Raw genomic sequence first — 17,494 nt, 5'->3', positions numbered from 1 at the left:
ATTCTCCAAGGAAATCGGCACGGCAAGATGTGGCGAGCAACACCCTATTTCTCCGGAGAAGAAAGTGGAGAGTTAGACACGGCGCTTTCCTTTATAGCAGAAACAGCTGTACCCCGGCCGACGGCCGGGAGCGCAGCGCTCACTATTGTGTTAGCACCGGCGGCGGAAGGACTCAGTGCCGCCGTAACGTTAAAGAGTCCTTCTTTGTTCAGCCCCGGCCCGGGACGCAGGGCGCGGTGTCCTTCCGCGCTCGCCGCAGAGTCCCCGCCCCCTCGCGGCCCTGGAGAGCTGCCATTCGGCCCCGGAGTCGCTCCGCGCTCCCAGAATGCACCGCCAGTCCGCGGGAAACCAAAATGGCGAAGGGCTGTAGCGAAGTGGGCTGTGTTTAAGGCCGGTGTAAGAACGTTCAGTCTTACCCCCAACCCTCGTCCCCTGGACCTCGGTTTGTGCGTGTGTATGTGCGGGGTGTCCGGTGGGGCGGGTGCCCAGTAAGTGCTGGACTCGCAGGGGAAGCGCCCACGGGGACGTGATTGGTTGTTTTTTTCCTGTATGAAGCGGTTGGCACCACTGAAGTGACCGAATGAGGTGAGAGACCTTCGCCTGGGAACCAGGCTCTTCCGGAGGAGCTGGGGGGGTGGGGAGGAAGAAAGGAAGCAAGTATAAAAGGGAAAGATGGAGGCTCGAGGTGGGGGGGGTGGAGGCTGTGGTGTGTGTATGTTGAAAAGAATGGATGGAAAAGAGTAGTCAGTTGGGTGTTGGAGAAAATAGGGACTCAAGGAGGGAGCTGGGCGTTGGGGAAGTCGGCTGGAGGAACAAGATGAAACGTTTAGGCGGGGAAGCTGTGTTTGGAGGGGCAGGAAGGAACCTGGGGGCGGGAGACGGTTGGAGGGGCAGGATGAACCTGGTGATGAAGGAGCCGTTGGGAAATACGGACCGAAGGAGATGTGGGGTGCAAAGTGAAGGGATTGCCTGGGACCTTAGGGGGCGCAAAGGGAAGGAGCAGCTTGGAACGGAAGGTGATGGAATTGTGTGGAATTGGGAGCATGGGGGTAGAGTGGAAGGGCACGATGGAGTACGAGGATAAGGGGAACACTGAGTGGAGCCTGGTAGCAAACCCCGAAAGCTTAAAGGGAAGAAGTGGAAGAGAAAGTGTGAGGTGGGGGAGAGGCACCCTACATTTAGAGCGCACTAAAAATCTGAGTCAGTTGTTCTGTTTAATTACATTAAGTCATATCCCTCGGTTAGAGATTTGTATTCTTGTGTTCATTTTTACAACTGAGTTAATTACGGTTTAAGAAATTTCAACTAATTTGCCAAGATTTCTTAACATATTTTGATTATGCCAGAACTCTTAACTCTGACAGTGTTTTACAATCTGGTGTCCTTGGTTGCTAGAATTTTTCTTTGGAAGCAACTAGAGGGAACAGATGGATTTATGGGGGTGCTTTGACGAGCAGTAAGGGTTTGTGAACAATGGGAAAAGGGATATGGAATGTTAGTCTATATTTTAAGCATTTAACTTTAAAGGTAGAACCCATGGACTAATTCAAATACGAAAACTAAGGTAGGCCTATGTATAACATAAGAAAGCATGTGGAGTCAGTACAGAATTAGAAATATGTAAATAGTGCCTGATTTAATTTGACTCCAGATGCTCCCGTAGTAGTAACTTTCTCCTTTAGATTGATTCCATGTGACCCTCCTGTGTACCTTGCCTGCAGGCTGGTTTCAATTTCCATGTTTTCATTCTCTTGAGAATTCCTTTTTTGGCAGTGGATTGCCAACACAGTGAATTTAAATATATTTAATGTGGATAAAGTAAAATGAACTCAAATTCTAAAGTGACCTTTTCAAAGGTTTGAAAATACTTTAAATGGAGCCATTTTAGGTGCCCAGTAGTTTTGGCAAGGAAAGAGTTCATTTTCAATTTCTTAACATAGAGCATTCTGTTCTTGATATTTGGAATGTTATTCACACTCCAAGCATTCGCAGTGATAGCTTGAGAGGGAATAGTAGGTGAAAATTTTTGTTTCTGTCTTTTTAGGTTCCTAAATGTAAAAATGTATAATTCACATTTTAAATTTGCTCACCTTCAGTTTTTTTAAAGTACTAAAAATATTCTAAAATATTTGAATTAGGAGTGCACCTGTTTCCTGATACTGCATATTCATGTTAATAGGCATTAACAGAAATCTATACCTGTCAAATTGAAAGTGTACACAATTTTTGAACTAGAAGTATAGAAATCATCTGGTTAAACTTTTATTCTAGATAAACACAATATATTTAATCATCCTTTTAATTATGCCTGTTGCTTCAGAGCTCAGTTTTGGAGAGGGATTTTATTCTATGTATTTTGCTATGGGTGCTTTGATGTCGTGGATTATAAATACACCTTTTCATTAGATCTTTGAAAGGATAATTTGCTCTATTTATATTTCATCATAATCTTTACATCTGACATTAGGAAACTGGTGATACTCTATTTTAACACATGGAGAAATTTGCCTCTGAGGAGTTGCCATGGCCAACATCTAGAGTAGCTTGGTGGTTCTGAAAGTAAAATTCAGCCACTTTTTAAGTTAGTAAACTTAAAATGAATTATATTCCTTGGTTAATATTTTCATGCTTCATTTCCTCTGTTTTTCGGGATTTGTTTATTGATACAGTATAACAACCCCAAATTGGAATGTGGAAATTTCCCTTTGGATATTTTTTATGTATTAGGGTAGTGCTGCCCAACGGAACTTTTGTACCAATGGCGGTAATCTATATCTGCTCTACTCAGTATGCAGGCCAATAGCCACATATGGATGTTGAACACTGACCGAGAACTAAATGTATAATTTAATTAAATTAAAACTAAAATTTGAATGGCCATATGTAACTAGTGGCTGCTGTATTGGACAGCATAATATTAAGGGTTATTGCATCCATTTATTAGGAATTGTCACATCACTAACCATGGAAATCCAGGAACCCAAGGGTAAGGAACTGTCTTAGAATTAAGGGAATTTAAATTCTTTTTGTCCATTTTCAAGATGAAGTAGTCTTCATTTTTGCCACATATCATGTCTTCTGTCATCTCTCTGTTTTCATATAACATTGCTGAAGAATATTGAAAGTAGTACCTTCTGTGGGCTTTTTAAGATAGAAGAATGTTTCCTTTGTTGAAAGACAGCAAAAGTGGATGTTAGTTTACTTTATTTTTTTTAAAAAGTTACTTTTTTAAATAATAAAAGTTATTAAGGAAAATCAAATATATACAAAGTGAACAGAAATAGTATAATGAACTTTTTTGTATACATGCCCGTTTCATATATCTCTAACCAATGATATGCGTTACCCTCACGGCTGATAATGTTGAGCATCTTTTCCATGCAGTCATTGACCTTTTGTATACCTTTGGAGAACTGTCTATTCGTGTCCTTTGCCCATGTAAAAAAAATTGTATTTATCTTTTTATTGTTGAGTTGTAGGCAATTCTTTCTTTATATATTTTGGATACAAGTCCCTTATCAGATATGTGATTTGCAGTTCTCCCGTTCTGTGGGTTGTCTTTTCACTTGGTGATGTCCTTTGAAGCACAAAAGGTTTTAATCTTGATGTGGTTCAATTTATCCCCTTTTTTTGGCGTGTGCTTTGATGTCATAGCTAAGAAAATGTTGTCTAATTCCAGCACAGTTTTGACTAATGGATATACCTGTGCATCTCATACCCTTATCATATATGAGATGTATATAGAGTATTTCTCTTTTCCCAGAAAGCTCACGTATAGCCGTTCTCAGCCATTTCCCTTCCCAACTACTGTTTTGATATTTTTCGCTTTAGATTAATTTTGTTTAGAACTTCATATAAATGGAATCCTACAATATGCATATCAGTTAAATATTTTTAAAATTTTGCTTCATAAAGCTAAAACTGAAGGCTTAGCTTGAAAATCCCATTCTGTAAGGGATATTGTAGTAGTGGCTTAAGAATCTTAAATCATGTTATGGTAGTCTTGACCAACACTTCGTGTAATATAAAGTTGTTTTTTAATGGTTTTAGAAGATAGCTTTTGTATTTTGAGTGGGTAAAACTGAGTCAGGACCTAATGAGTATGTGCTTCCAAATGTTGCCTAATATGAGGATTTGAAAATTGGGAACAGGGCAGTGTGAGGGATCCTTGTGATGATGGAAATATTGGTATCTTCACTATATTGAGATAAATATTTTGGTTGTCATGTTATTCTATAGTTTTCAAAGATAGTACCATTTCCGGAAATTGGGTAAAAGTTACACAGAATCTATTAAACATTTCTTAAAACTACATGTGAACCTACAGTTATCTCAAACTAAAACATTTGTTCAATTAAAAAGTAAGTATTAGGAAAACAAAATAGACCAAAGCAGGCATATCCAAGAACAGGTCGAATTTGTTTGATTTCAGTCAGCCAGGTGCCAGAACAAACTAAAGATGAGTTTTTGTCTTTCTCTACCCTTCTATTGAAGTTTATATTGCAGAAAAAGCTCCCACAACTTTTTTGGTCATGGGAGGAATGTAAGACACAGTTGTCTTGTGGAAAGTACTCAATATATACTCAGAAGATTGGGTCAGTGTTTAATCTGCTACCTCAGCAGCAGCTTTAGGTTTTTTTTGTGTGTGTGTGTTTTAAACCTATAAAATGGAGATGTTACCCACCTGTCTTATTGCTGGGAGGACAAAGAAGGAAAATACAGGAGAAAGCACTTTATAAACTTGAGGTGCAATATAATTGTATAGTGAAAATCTTGAAAATCATTTCCCAGAATAGTTATTACATAGAACAAGAGAGCAGTGTATACCTATGATGAAGCCTATCCACGAAAAACTGCCCAGATGATGAGTATGTCGAATAGTGGGTAGTTTATTTTGCCCTATTCATAATTATGATTTCAAACATGTTAATTAAACTACCATGTACCTTGTTGCATATAATACATTTAGAAGTGTTACTTAACCAAATGTACATGTTTTAAAAACCATATTTAGTTAAAGTCTGAAAAATACTAGCCCTTGGTATTTTGGGATGTTTTATAAATTGCTGACCAACCTTACAGAGTTCTAATTGACATTAAATAAGTACCAGAATCACCGCTTGAAATAAAAAATAAAATAAAGTAAAAAAACCAAAGCAAACAAGACCAGTTACTTAGAACTCATACCCTAGAGATTCAAACTCAAGGTTTGGTATGGGTTTTTGTATATTTTTGTGTTTTATAATTTTTCTCACTTTATTTTGTTTTGCAGCCAGAGTTAAGAAGTACTAGATTTTGTTTGAGGGTCAGGATTAGAAACTCACAATTCTTACTAAAACATTACTAAGCTGTACAAAGGACAGACTAATAATAGACATGTTTTTCATACTTGAAATAAAAAAGAAAAATATTTTTGTACTGTTTCCATCACACTCACTTAAAATCTTTAAAATTGGTGTTAATAAAGTACTTGTAGTTAATGGAACTTTGTAGCCTGGGAAACTTGTGGACTGTTAAATGTTTCATGAAATTGCATTTAGTTGTTACAAGATAAAGAATTCTCCTTTCAGCAGAGGCTAGGGATATTATACGCAGGGATTGTTTTCATTAGCTAGGAAGTAAATGACCTTCCATGTACTTTATTTTCTATTTTTTTAATTTTAATTTTTTTCAATTACACTTGACATTCAATATTATGTTAGTTTCAGGAGTACAGCATGGTGGTTAGACATTTATATAACTTACAAAGTGATTCCCTTGATAAGTTTAGCACCCACTTGGCGCCATATATAGTTATTAAATATTATTGACTATATTTCCTATGCTGTACTTTACTTTTCCTTGACTATTTTGTAAGTGCCAATTTGTGCTTATTAATCCCTTCACCTTTTTCACCCAGCCTCCGAACCTTCCTCCATCTGTCAACCATCAGTTTGTTATCTGAGTCTTTTTCTGTTTTGTTTGTTCATTTGATTTGTTTTTTAGATTCCACATATAAGCGAAATCATATGGTATTTGTCTTTCTCTGTCTGACTTATTTCACTTAGTGTAATGTTTTTTAGGTCCATCGATGTTGTCCCAAATGGTAAGATTTCATTCTTTTTATGGCCAAGTAATACTCCATTGTATACAGGTACCACACCTTCTTTATCCAGTTGTTATTGATGGGCACTTTTGAATTAGTGTTTTGAATTTCTTTGGATAAATACCTAGAAGTGGAATTGCTGGGTTATAAGGTAGTTCTATTTTTAATTATTTGAGGAGTTTCCATACTGTTTTCCATAGTGTCTGCACCAATTTGCAATCCCACCCACAGTTTCTCCACATCCTCGCCAACACTTGTTTGTTGATTTGATGGCCATTCTGACAGGTGTGAGTTGGTAGCTCATTGTGGTTTTAATTTGCACTTCTCTCCATGTACTTCCTAAAACTAAAATAAGATTTTAGATTATAATGAAAACAGTGGGCCCTATTTTTCCTTTAGGTTAGGTTGGGGGTAAAGAATCCTTCCCAAAGTCAAAGTTCCTCCTGAGTGTCCTTTTTTCTGTTTTTCTCTAGGTCTTAGAGAGTCTTTTCCACTTTTGGCAGTTGTCTAAATCCATTACTTAGATTTTTCTTTCTCAAAAACAGGCTGAAGAATATGATGTTATTCTCAGTTGTTTTGTTTTAAGAGTTTTATTCCTGCTCATAAGAGAGGAACAAACAAAAGTGGTTATTTGCAAAGATTGAAAATAATTTAGAACATTCTTATAGTATTTGTTAGTGCAGTGATTCTCAAACTTTTTGGTCTCAGGACCAGTATGTACTCTTAATTATTGAATACTCTAAGAACTTTTTATGTAGGTTATTTTTATCAACATTTACTGTGTTAGAAATTAAAACAGGAAGTTTAAAAACAAGAGTACATATGTGTACCTACCATTAGTCTTCAGAGCGAAATCATCACATGTTTATTTAGTCTCTGGAAAATTCCACTCTACACTCGTGGGAGAAGGAGAGTGAAAAAGGCAAATACCTCAGTATTATTTTGAAACTAGCTGTGACCTTGTAGACCTTGTAGGTCCCCAGAGACCATACCTTGAGACCTGCTAATCGAATCTATTTCTGTAGGGAGTTAGGATGGTTTTATGCAATCCAGGGTGTTTAGCATTCCTGGCCTCTTTTTAAGCATATTTTTTGCCTCTTTATAGAAAAAAATGTGAGGCTTTCAGATATGAACTGTCCACTTCCTATCTTCACATCTACCAACTTAACTATAAATGCACCCTTCCTCGTATCAGAAGAAAGGTACCTTCTGTGATACAAGGCTAGTCTTTTTCCCTTATATCAGGGGTGTCCAAACTTTTTTCAACGTTTTTTACCAAGGGCCATATGCGGTAAAATACACAAACAGCTGGGCCACTCTCTCGAGGTGAAGTACGTATTGCCTCACCTGGTTTATTTAAGTAAACTAAATATATTTTTGGAATTTGCTGCGGGCCAATTAACAGTGGATCATGGGCCGCAGTTTGGACCCCCCTGCTCTAGATGTATGTAGTCTTCTCCTTTTTAAGTAGCCATGCTCCTTGAAAAAATGATTTCAACTTCTTCAGCTCTCAAAGTATTAGTAATAAAAATTATTATTTTTCTATACATTCACTCATTTTAGAAAATTTAAATAGTAGAAAAACTTTAAAAGGATTTTATATCCCTCAGACAGCTACCAAAAATGCTTTTGTCTTGTCTCATTGTCTTACTTCTAAGCATGTTTTTTCATTTCATTACACACTGTAAAATTTCCTTAATTGGAATAATGCATGTATTTTGACTAAAAATATCAAAGTACGGAAAGGCGAGCAGTTTAAAGTGAAAAGCTACAATACAGTCTTTGGGCCTTCCTGAGTCCTGCTTTGAGAGGAAATCACTTTAATTTTTAAGTGTTATATTTCTTTGGTTATTACCTCCATCATGCTACATAATACTTTTCCACTACCATTTGATTCATTTCAACTTGAGACATCCTGCTGTATAAAGGCCTTCTTGCTGTAATACAAGATTCAGTTCATTTATGCCATACATCTCATCCCCTTTCCAGTTTTGGGGTTTTCTATTGGTTAGTTCAGTAACTTTAAACTTAAATCTTTTTTCTTGTTCCATCAACTCTAGACTTTATTTCTCCCCTTTGTAAGGTGAGTGTTTAAATTAAAGTCCCTGCCTTTACTTGGTTTCTCTTCCTCCTTCCACCTCTCAATTTTTGTCATCTTTACTGTGCTTTTGTATTTTTAAATTTGATAACATTTAATCTGTTCTTAACCATAATTACCTGTGCTCTTTTATAGGCTGATTGTAAACGTTAAAAAGTGATAAACATCTTTTCTGTTATTTTGACTAAGTAACCCTTCTCTGCAGAACCTTATAGTACTGGGATTGCAGTTCCTTTCTTAAAACATTTTTTCCCCTAAAATTTCTAACTTTTTCATATTTTCTCTGCTTTCTCTTATCTGTCAAGTTTTTCTAGTGTCTTATATGCTGTGTAGTTTGTAAAATCCTTTTTCCTCAAACACCTCTCTATGGGGACCCTCTTTCCTTTCATCTTAATCCAGATTGGTTGCTGTCTAGGTCTTTTTCATGGCTGCCATTCTGGGACTGCCTGTGTTGCTTTTTGGGTTGGAAGCACTGATTCTTGCATCCCATGTTTTTTCTTTCTTGGGTGATACTTTCTTATTTTGCTAGAGCCAAATCCTCAAGTTTCGGCTTAAGATCTTATAATTTAGTTTATGTGGCTTCATTTAAAAAAAATTAGTTTGGTTGATATAGGTTGCTAGTTTGAACATTATTTTTCTTCATAATTTTGTGGTATTGCTCCCTTGTCTTCTACAATCTAGTGTTGCTCTTTAGAGTCTAATTCTAAGTCTGATTCTCATTCCTGTGTAGGTAACTTAATTTTACTCGTTGGGTGCTTATGGGGTCTTCTGTGTTTAGTATTGTGCAATTTCATATGAATTTAGGATTTTTAAAAATCAGTACTTCAAAAGTCTCCTTTTGAAGATTCCTGTCTCCTTTCAGCCTGTCTCCTTTTCTTTCATTACTATTTTACAAATAATTTTTCCTCACATCTGTTAGAATGGCTGTTATCAAAAAGACAAATAACAAATGTTAGTGAGGATGTGGAGAAAAGAGTACCCTTGCACACTGTTGGTGGGCTTGTAAATTGGTGCAGCTACTATGGAAAACAATAAAGAGTTTCCTCAAAAAATTAAAAATAGAACTGCGTATCACCTAGCAATTCCACTTCCTGGATAGTTAACCAAAGAAAGCGAAAACACTCGAAAAGATATATACACTTCTGTTTATTGCAGCGTTATTTATAATAGTCAAGATATGGAAGTGATTCATAAGAAGCCAACTTTTAATAGGGTAGTATTTCTTAAAGTAATATGCCTTGGTGTCCATTGATGGATAAATGGATAAAGAAAATGTATGTGTATGTGTACAGTGGAATATTATTCAGCCATAAAAAAGAACAAATTCTTTCCATTTATGATAACATGGATGAACCTTGAGGGAATTATAATAAGAAATATAATGAGAAAGAAGTCAGAGAAAGACAGATACTATATAATTTCATTTATATGTGGAATCTAAAACAACAGCAAAGACCGAGCTCACAGATAACAGAAAACAGATTGGTGATTGCCAGAGGTTGGAGGCGAGGTGCTGGCAAAATGGGTGAAGTGGGTCAAAAAGGTACAAACTTCCAGTTTAAAATAAATAAGTCACAGGGATGTAATGTATAGCATGGTGACTAATTAATGCTTATTGCATATTTGAAAGTTGCTAAGACCAAATCTTAGAAGTTCTCGTCACACTTTTTTTGTTAGTTGAACACTCATTTTTCTTCCTTCCCTCCCAGTTGCTGGTCATACTAATGATGGTTTAGATGTAGAGGAAGCAACCAATTCTTGAGATGCTGCTCAAAAATGGTGGCATCTCAGTAACATGGGGAAGTAGATTTAAAAATCATTTCTTCCCCACCCTCAACAAAGGGGAGGAGGGAAGGAAAGGACTAATGCTGTAGTGAGTTGCTGTGATTGGGGTTTTCAGGAGCATTGGGCCAAGGTTGAAAAAAAATAAAAGATTGAGAAATACTTGTTTATGAGTTCCAAGCATGACAAATAAAGCCCTTTGTGGTCTGTTGCTAGACAACCTCATCTCTCAGGAATAATGAGAGATAATGAATTAATTGTGATTGGGTTGTTGGGAAGTGGGAATGAGGATTGTCTGAGAAAGGTTAGTTTGAGAAAGCATTTTATATTTTAAAGTGTTTTAGACTTTCTTTTTACTGTTGTGTTTCCTAAACGTAAGTAATTTAGTTGCCAACATTCTTTCTTGCCATATCTGAGTATTGTCTTTATTATTTATTTAACATTTTCTTTATATTAACTTTAACTCATTTAGCTTTCAGGAATAACCATCAATTTAGTATTAAACGTATTTTTAATACACATTAAAATAATTACATAAAATGAAAAATGTCATCTGCCAAGGTACTTGTTACAGCTCTCAGAGAAACACTTATATTTCATCAAATATAGGATGCCATCAATTGCAAGATGTACCATTATTTGATGTATCACCAAGAAAGAAAAAGCCCTGCCAATCAAGCTGGAACACAATGCTTATCATGTAACATTTTCATTTTATGCTGATTAAAAGACAGCTTTTATGCATCATTCTTGTAGCAACACAAAAAGGAAAGTATAAGTGAAGTACATTGGATTAAGGTATTCCTAGAACATTTTCCTGTTGGCTTCTTATGAATCACTTAAAAAAAATAACAGCTTTAATGAGATATTTCATATGCCATTATAATTCACCCTTTTAAAGTATACAATTCTGTGGGTTTAAAAAAAATTATAGTTTGTAATCATCAGCATTATCTAAGTTTAGAACATTTTGTAACCCCTAAAAGCATCCCGGTACTAATAAGTATTCACTTTCCACTCCTCTTCCCCATCTAGTCCTTGACAACCACTAATCCGCTTTCTGTGTTTATATTTTGCCTATCCCGGACATTTCATATAAATGGAATTAAACAGTTTGTGTTGTGGCCTTTGTGTGTAGCTTCTTTCATTTAGCATAATGTTTTCAAGGTACATCCATGTTGTAGCATTTTTCTGTACTTCATTCCTATTTATGGCCAAAATATATTTCATTGTATGGATATCCTGCATTATTAATCAGTTAATGGACAGTTCTTTCCACTTTTTGGCTATTATAAATAATGCTGCTATGAACGTTCGTGTATAGGGTCTGTGTGGACATGTATTTCCATTTCTCTTGGGTACGTAAGATTGGAATTGCTGGGTCAGATGATACCTGTATTTAACATCTTGAGGAGCTGCCAAACTTCCAAAGAGCCGGTACCCTTTACAGTGTCAGCAATGATGAGGATTTCAGTTTCTCCACATCCTTGCCAGTACTTGGGCCTTTTTTATTATAACCATCCTAGTGGGTGTACAGTGGTATCTCATTGTGGTTTTGATTTGCATTACCTCATGGCTGATGATACTGAGCATCTTTTCCATGCAGTCATTGACCTTTTGTATATCTTTGGAGAACTGCCTATTCATGTCCGTTGCCCATGTAAAAAAATTGAATTATTTACATTTTTATTGTTGAGTTGTAAACATTCTTTCTTTATATGTTTTGGATACAAGTCCCTTATCAGATGTATGATTTGCAGTTATTTTCTCCCGTTCTGTGGGTTGTCTTTTCACTTGGTGATGTCCTTTGAAGCACAAAAGTTTTTAATTTTGATGAAGTTCAATTTATCCCTTTTTCTGTTTTTGCTTGTGCTTTGATATCATAGCTAAGAAAAACATTGCCTAATACAATGTCACAAAGATTTACTCCTATGCTTTTAAAAAATTACGTGGGGCCAGATGGGTGGCTCAGTTGATTAGAGTGTGAACTCTGGGTAATAGGGTTGCCTCCGAAACTAGAATGAAGACAACGAGCTGCCACTGAGCTGCCACTGAGTTCCCAGGCGGCTGGATGGCTCGGTTGGAGTGCGTGCCCTGAACCACAAGGTTGCTGGTTCGACTCCTGCAAGGGATGGTGGGCTGCGCCCCCCTGCAACTAAGATTGAATAACTGCAACTGCACTTGGAGCTGATGGGTCCTGGGAAAAACACACTGTTCCCCAATAAAGTCCTGGAAATACACACTGTTTCCCAATAAAGTCCTGTTCTCCCTTCCCCAATAAAATCTTAAAAAAACAAAAATCAAACAAAAAAATGTAGTTTTAGCTCTTACATTTAGTCTGTGATCTGTTCTTAGTTAATTTGTGCATATGGTATGAGGTAGGTGTCCATCTTCATTCTTTTACATGTGAACACCATTTTCCTAGAACCATTTGTTAAAGACTCTTCTTTCTGACTGAATTGTTTTGAAAATCTTTTCAAAGAACAATTGATCATAAATGTAAGGGTTTGATTCTGGATTCTCAGTTTTATTCCATTTATATATGTGTCCTTATGTCTGCATCATAACGTCTTGATTGCTACTGCTTGGTGTTAAATTTCGAAATTGGAAGTGAGTCCTCTGATTTTGTTTTTTTCAATATTTGGATGTTCTGGGTTCCTTGCTTTTCTATATGAATTTTAGGATCAGTCTGTAAATTTCTGCAAAAAAGTCAGCTAAGATTTTGATAGATACAGCATTGAATCTGTAGACTGATTTGGAAAATATTGCCATTTGATGTTAGCAAGCATATGACATCTTGTAGGTCTCATTTAATTTCCTTTTCTGATGTTGTTTTCATTGGATAAGTCTTGTGCCTTTTTGTTGAATTTATTCCTAAGTATTTTGTACTTTTTGGTGCAATTACAAGTGGAATTTTTTCTTAATTTCATTTTCAGAATGTTCATTGCTAGTATATAGAAATATAATTGATTTTTGTATGTGAATCTTGTATTCTGCAGCCTTGCTGAACTGGTTTATTAGTTATAATTGTCCGTGTGTGTGCACATGTGTCTGTGGGGGGGGATTCTGAATCACTTTTTGAGTTTTGTAGCATATTTTCCCTCACAGTACCAATTTTTGTGCCGTCTTGAGTGTTGGTGATAGTATTTCTTAAACTAACCTATATAAGAATTAAAATATACAACTGGTGCTGGGCTCTATAGCTGGTTTATAGTTAACTATAGCAGATCTACTGTAGATTCTTTAGAAAACCAGCTAAACATATCCGATTTACTCTGTACCCTACCTTCTCCCACCACCGTTTGGTTTCTGGAGGGATAAAAGATGCTGTAGTAATTTCTTTTAATGTTTTCTCCCCAGTGGGGAGAAACGGCTGCTGACCCCCATTTTCTGTATTTTGATGCCGATGCTCTTAGGGTATGTGTGTGCATTAGTATTCAGGACGGCTTTGCTACTGCTGCCTGGCCAGTTAGTGATTACCAGGTACTGTGAGTTGTGGCACAGATGTACATTTCAGGAAGTGAAAATGTGAAAATTACGTGTCCTTTAGTTAATGACTTCTCTAGGCACTAGGACCCATTAGAGTTCTTTAAATAAAGGAGTGAGTAAAACAGGTTTTCCTTACTGCAAATTGAAAGTGCATTAAAGAAGCGATGGGGTTGGTGGCAGGAAGATCAATTAGGAGTCTATGGTAATAGCGCAGGCAAGTCAGGTAGTGGTCATAGGAGATCCTTGAGAGGTGATCTGTAAGGAAGAATCAGCAGGATTTGGTGAGTGGAGGGTGAGAGAAGAGGGAAGAATCAAGGATAACACATTTCTAGCTTGAGAGATGATCAGGTGGTAATGGCATTTATTGAGATTCAGAATACTGGAAGAAGGAGAAATTGGAAGAAAATGTCAGTTTTGTTAAGTTAAAGGTGCTGGGGAAGAATCCAGGTTGGATGTTTCATGGACAATTGGAAATAAGGTCTGAGGCTTATGAAATAGAATGGGCTGGAGATAAGAGATTTAAAGATTGTCAACAGATAAAAATTAGGTGAAACGTTAGGACAACATGACTACTTAGGACAAGCACAGCATGTATAACAGGAGGCCCTAGGCAACTCCAACATTTAAAGAGTTGGCAGAGGAGGAAAAATCAGTACAGGAGAGATGGGAGGAGTCACTCATGGGTGATGGGATCTCAGAAACCAAGGGAGGTGAGTTTCAAGAACTCGGTCGTGATCAATCAGTTATTCAAAGATTGGGCACAGGGAACATTGAAGTTAGAGCGTTGTTTGGTATTTGGTCATTTGGAGGTCTTTGCTTTTGTTAACAGTAATCAGGACAGTCAACTTCCCACAGATTAAGTGGAATGTGCTTTTTCAAGTTTATTGGTGAAAACAGAAAATAGAGAAATAATTTATGAGGACTTCCATTTTTGTTTTAAATTTGGTTTTGGTTGTGGCAGATTTGCAACAACGAGAATTGGAGATTTAAAATAAAGGAGATAATAGATAATGTAAAAATTCTTAATGTGAGATCTTAGATTCTCTGCTACTGGAGAGAAGAGCCGTGGTTTTCTTAGAGAAATGAATTACATATGTGCTTTTGTGGATACGTTTAGGGAAAAAGGGGTGGGAGAAAGTTGAGGAATTTCATATCAGTAGCTTCTGTTTTCTGTGATATATAACCCAACCTTGCGAGTGAAGGAGTTGAGTGCCCCAACAGACCTTCCACCAAGTTCCTCTTTCTGAAGGTGTGTACATGGCAGAAATGATTATAATATTTTTTAAAGTTCTTTTCTTTATTCATTATTTTGCACATGTTTAGTTATAGCACCTAAGTTTTTTGAAATATACATAATTATCAGTTTTCTCCTGATTTTTTTAAAAATAAATTTTATTGGGGAATATTGGGGAACACTTGTGTTTCTCCAGGGCCCATCAGCTCCAAGTCGTTGTCCTTCAGTCTAGTTGTGGAGGGCGCAGCTCAACTCCAAGTCCAGTCACTGTTTTCAGTCTTTAGTTGCAGGGGGCGCAGCCCACCATCCCATGCGGGAATTGAACCGGCAACCTGTTGTTAAGAGCTCGTGCTCCAACCAACTGAGCCATCCTGCCGCCCCTCTGGAAGCTCAGCGGCAGCTCATTGTCTTCAGTCTAGTTGTGGAGGGTGCAGCTCACTGGCCCATCTCGGGATTGAACTCGCAACCCTGTTGTTCAGAGCTTGTGCTCTAACCAACTGAGCCAGCCGGCTGCCCCAATTTTCTCCTGATTTTAAGTTCCTTGAGGAGACTAGGTCTTAATCATCTAACTTTCAGCTCTTTGAGGAGTGTCTGGTACATGTACCACTTTACTATTCCTGCTTTTTTTTTTTTTTTTTTTTTAGAATTACAGTTTATAATATTAGGATGCTTTGATCATATAGAAACAAAGCCAATTTTCAATGAGAAGAGAAAGCATCATTTCTTCCTGTCCTCACATTAGTTTAAGGTTTTTTTATGGGTACTTGAATACCTCTATTAACAGTCTGTGCCTTTTTGATAGTAGTGAATTAACATTCATTAATCATGAATTAACATCAACAAATATCTGTTGGTTGCCTATCTTGAACAAAGTACTGTACTTTGGTTCTGTATGCTACTTACTTGTTCATTTACTTGTTCAATAAATATTGAAGACCTATGTGGGTTATAGTCTTAGACGCTAGAGATACGTTGTCGAACAACATTGACATTTTCACTGCCCTTGTGGAAAATGCAGTATTTTGGAGGAGGGATGCATACACACACACACACACACACACACACAAACATACACACGCGCAAAACAAACATGCAGCATCAGCTATGTAATTTTTTGCTAAAACTGTTTAACTTGACTTTAATTATGAGGAAACAATAAGACAAATTCAGTATGTGTAACATGCTGCCAAGATAGCTGATTTCAAAAAATGTCTAGTATTTAACCAAAAAGAGTACTGTTGAGATTGAAGGAGAGAAAAGAGACATGACAAATGCAAACTGCAAACTTTGGATCCTAGGTTTTGAAAAAAGCTTTAAAGAACATTTTTATATCAAACTGGAGAATTTGGACTGTGTATCAGATGATAATATTAAATTTGCTGGGTATGATAATTAATGGTTTTGTGGCTGTATAGGAGAAGGTTGCTTGTTTTAAGGGGATATATCTGATATTGACAGGTGAAAATCATCATGTCTGCAACTTTCTAATGAGCCAGCAAAAAATGTGCGTGGGGGGAGAGGGAAAGAGAAATGTGAAATATAAATCGGTAAATCTAAGTGAAGAGTATACTGATTATTACATTCTTTTGATTTTATTGGGCAATTTTCAAAAAAAAAGAATTGAGGAAAGAAGAAATGTATAGATTATGGTAAGTTCTTTAAAGAACAAGAGTTTTCTGGTAGAGAATATTGTAGAGTACAACTAGAATTACTTAATTTGGTAGGATTACTTAAAAGAGTCAGCTATGCAAAGAATGGAGAAGTGGGGAGGGCAGTTTTGGCAGGACGTACAATATGTATGAATGTCTTGGGTGGGAAAGATCTTTGTTTTTGAAGAATTGAAAGGAGGCCTGTATGGCTAGATCTTGAGACACAAAGATGTAATACTTCTATGGGAGGACAAAACTAACGTGATTTGTAGCAGTTTCAGCCTAATAAATATTTCAATATTCTAGTTGGTGTTTGAACTATTTATAAAGTTCTTTTGTATTTGTGACAACGCTACACACACCCAATAAAGCAAATGGATGAATTAAAAAAGTGTTTTTGTATTTATCTGTATGAGACTCTTAAATGCAGGCAGAGCTTTGAAAAAGTAGAGTTTTTTTATAGGGTCAAAATCGGGCAACCAGCTATTTCTATCTCAGGAAACTCAGCAACCCAGTTGAATCATCTCTAGAAATGCATTTCATCGCTGATAGACTTAAATTAGGCCTATAAAAGTCTTGTGGCTAAATATACTAGGGACAAGAGGCTTTTATAGTGGAAACGAATGACTTGACTTCACCACTTGTTAAATCTGGGATGTAACACAGTATTCCTTGACTTTCTTTAGAACTTTAAGGAAGTGATTTTACTTCTGAGCTACAGATTTATTTGTTAAAGGGAATAGTAAGTAGTCTCCCCTTCCTATTCTATGGCATTGTTATTAGAAGAAAATGAGATGTGCATGTTCTTGAGAAAGTTAAAGACTATAGTAAGGTGAAGGAATTTTTCAAGCCCGTTTAAATCTGCCTGCTCTACTACCCATGATCCAGTTCATACTTTTCTTTGAGGAATTAGAACTTAACTGTAGGGTAGTGTGGGGCTTGCAAGGATACTTCAGTTCTGTAGTTTCTTCTTTCTTGGTCTTAGAACCAAATTCTGCAGGATTTTAATGAAAATTCTGAACTTTCCATTCAGTTCATTTTTGCCTGAATTGTTAGTGAGTTTCATTTATGTATTATAATCAACCTTACCAGTTCTGGACTTGAACATGAATGTGTATACTTAAAGTTAACTATGGTTTTTATGTATATTATTAGCT

At 36.6% G+C, this 17,494-nt stretch overlaps 1 protein-coding gene across 5 annotated transcripts in view; it reads left to right on the top strand.

The window, feature by feature from the left end:
* The first annotated feature begins 332 nt into the window (after positions 1-332).
* MTF2 (metal response element binding transcription factor 2) overlaps positions 333-17,494 on the top strand; it is a 61,408-nt gene continuing 44,246 nt past the window's right edge. For 2 of the 5 annotated variants that reach the window (XM_081055983.1, XM_081055981.1), the window contains exon 1: positions 333-585. Coding sequence is in view for 2 of the 5 variants with exons in the window: in XM_081055981.1 (XP_080912107.1) it covers positions 581-585 (5 nt within the window). In the remaining 3 variants the exon portion in view is untranslated. The remainder of the gene's footprint in view (positions 586-17,494) is intronic. The other 3 variants (XM_081055984.1, XM_081055982.1, XM_081055985.1) reach the window with 3 other exon arrangements.

The sequence above is a fragment of the Rhinolophus hipposideros genome, assembly GCF_964194185.1.
Source record: "Rhinolophus hipposideros genome assembly, chromosome: 8".
Taxonomy (NCBI): domain Eukaryota; kingdom Metazoa; phylum Chordata; class Mammalia; order Chiroptera; family Rhinolophidae; genus Rhinolophus; species Rhinolophus hipposideros.
The sequence above is the reverse complement of the archived record's forward strand: the minus strand, read 5'-3'. Positions and strand labels throughout refer to the sequence as shown.